General features: G+C 52.9%; 1 protein-coding gene across 2 annotated transcripts in view; it reads right to left on the reverse strand.

Annotated features, from left to right (window-relative positions):
* Window positions 1-927, reverse strand: part of apc (adenomatous polyposis coli) — a 36,616-nt gene that overhangs the window by 13,390 nt on the left and 22,299 nt on the right. For both annotated transcript variants that reach the window (XM_015395491.1, XM_015395492.1), the window contains exons 10-12: window positions 688-865; window positions 416-616; window positions 244-339 (exon numbers count right to left, since the gene is read on the reverse strand). In XM_015395491.1, coding sequence (XP_015250977.1) covers window positions 244-339; window positions 416-616; window positions 688-865 — 475 coding nt within the window. The remainder of the gene's footprint in view (window positions 1-243; window positions 340-415; window positions 617-687; window positions 866-927) is intronic.

The raw sequence follows: 927 nt of genomic DNA on the forward strand, positions 1-927 counted from the left end.
GAATAGAAATAAAATGAATTGAAATAAAATAATCTGAGAAATTCTCAAAATCTTATTTTTTTTTTTTTGAATCAATTTTCATTTCTGGATCCCGTTTATTTCAATTTTTCTTTCACTAAACGTGTTCTCTGCACATTTGCACATTAACAGAACAAAATTCACTCCATAGGAACCCAGTAAACCTCCCAGTAAACCCAGTCAGGACCCAGTTCAGACGTATTAGAACCTTCCTTGCCGACCCACCCAGCTCGTTCATGGCGTGGCGGTGCTCCTCGTCGAAGGACAGCTTCATGAGGACGCAGACAGCCGGACAGATCTGATGCTCCACAGGAGACGGCACTGCAACATGACATCAGAACTGCATCAAAACGCTGCCGTAGGACGCCAGTTCTGGTCAACGTGGCCGGTTACTTACTGGGGTTGTCCTCCTGGTCGACGCCCCTCTCGTGGTTCTCCTGCCAGCTCCAGCACGCCTCGCAGTAGTGGCGCACCTGCTCCAGCAGGTGGAGCACCCTGATCTCCCTGCGCCCCCTCTTGTCGTCAGGCTGGCTGTGCACAATGTTGTGCAGAGCGGCCGATGCCCTCGCCCGGGCCTCCTTACTGCCGCGGGAGTTACCTGGGCAACCAGGCAGGTGTGAGCACAGGCGGGGAGTCAGAGCAAGGTGAGGAAAGGAGGAAGAGACTTACCTAGCAACAGGGAGTCCTTGTCATTGCCGTGCAGCAGCTGGATGAGCAACGGCAGGCAGCCCGACTGACGCATGGCGATGCAGGAGTCCTGTGAGCTGGACATGGCTAGCAGCGTGCGCGACATGTCATCTTTATCGTGAGTTCCCAGCATGGACAGCAGGCTGTACACCATCTCCACCTGCAGGGGGCGATAGAGTTAAACATCCATTATCTGTTCTAGGTTGTGTCCCTCTCTTCTTG

This window comes from Cyprinodon variegatus, unplaced genomic scaffold (assembly GCF_000732505.1).
Source record: "Cyprinodon variegatus isolate N-32 unplaced genomic scaffold, C_variegatus-1.0 Scaffold743, whole genome shotgun sequence".
Lineage (NCBI taxonomy): Eukaryota > Metazoa > Chordata > Actinopteri > Cyprinodontiformes > Cyprinodontidae > Cyprinodon > Cyprinodon variegatus.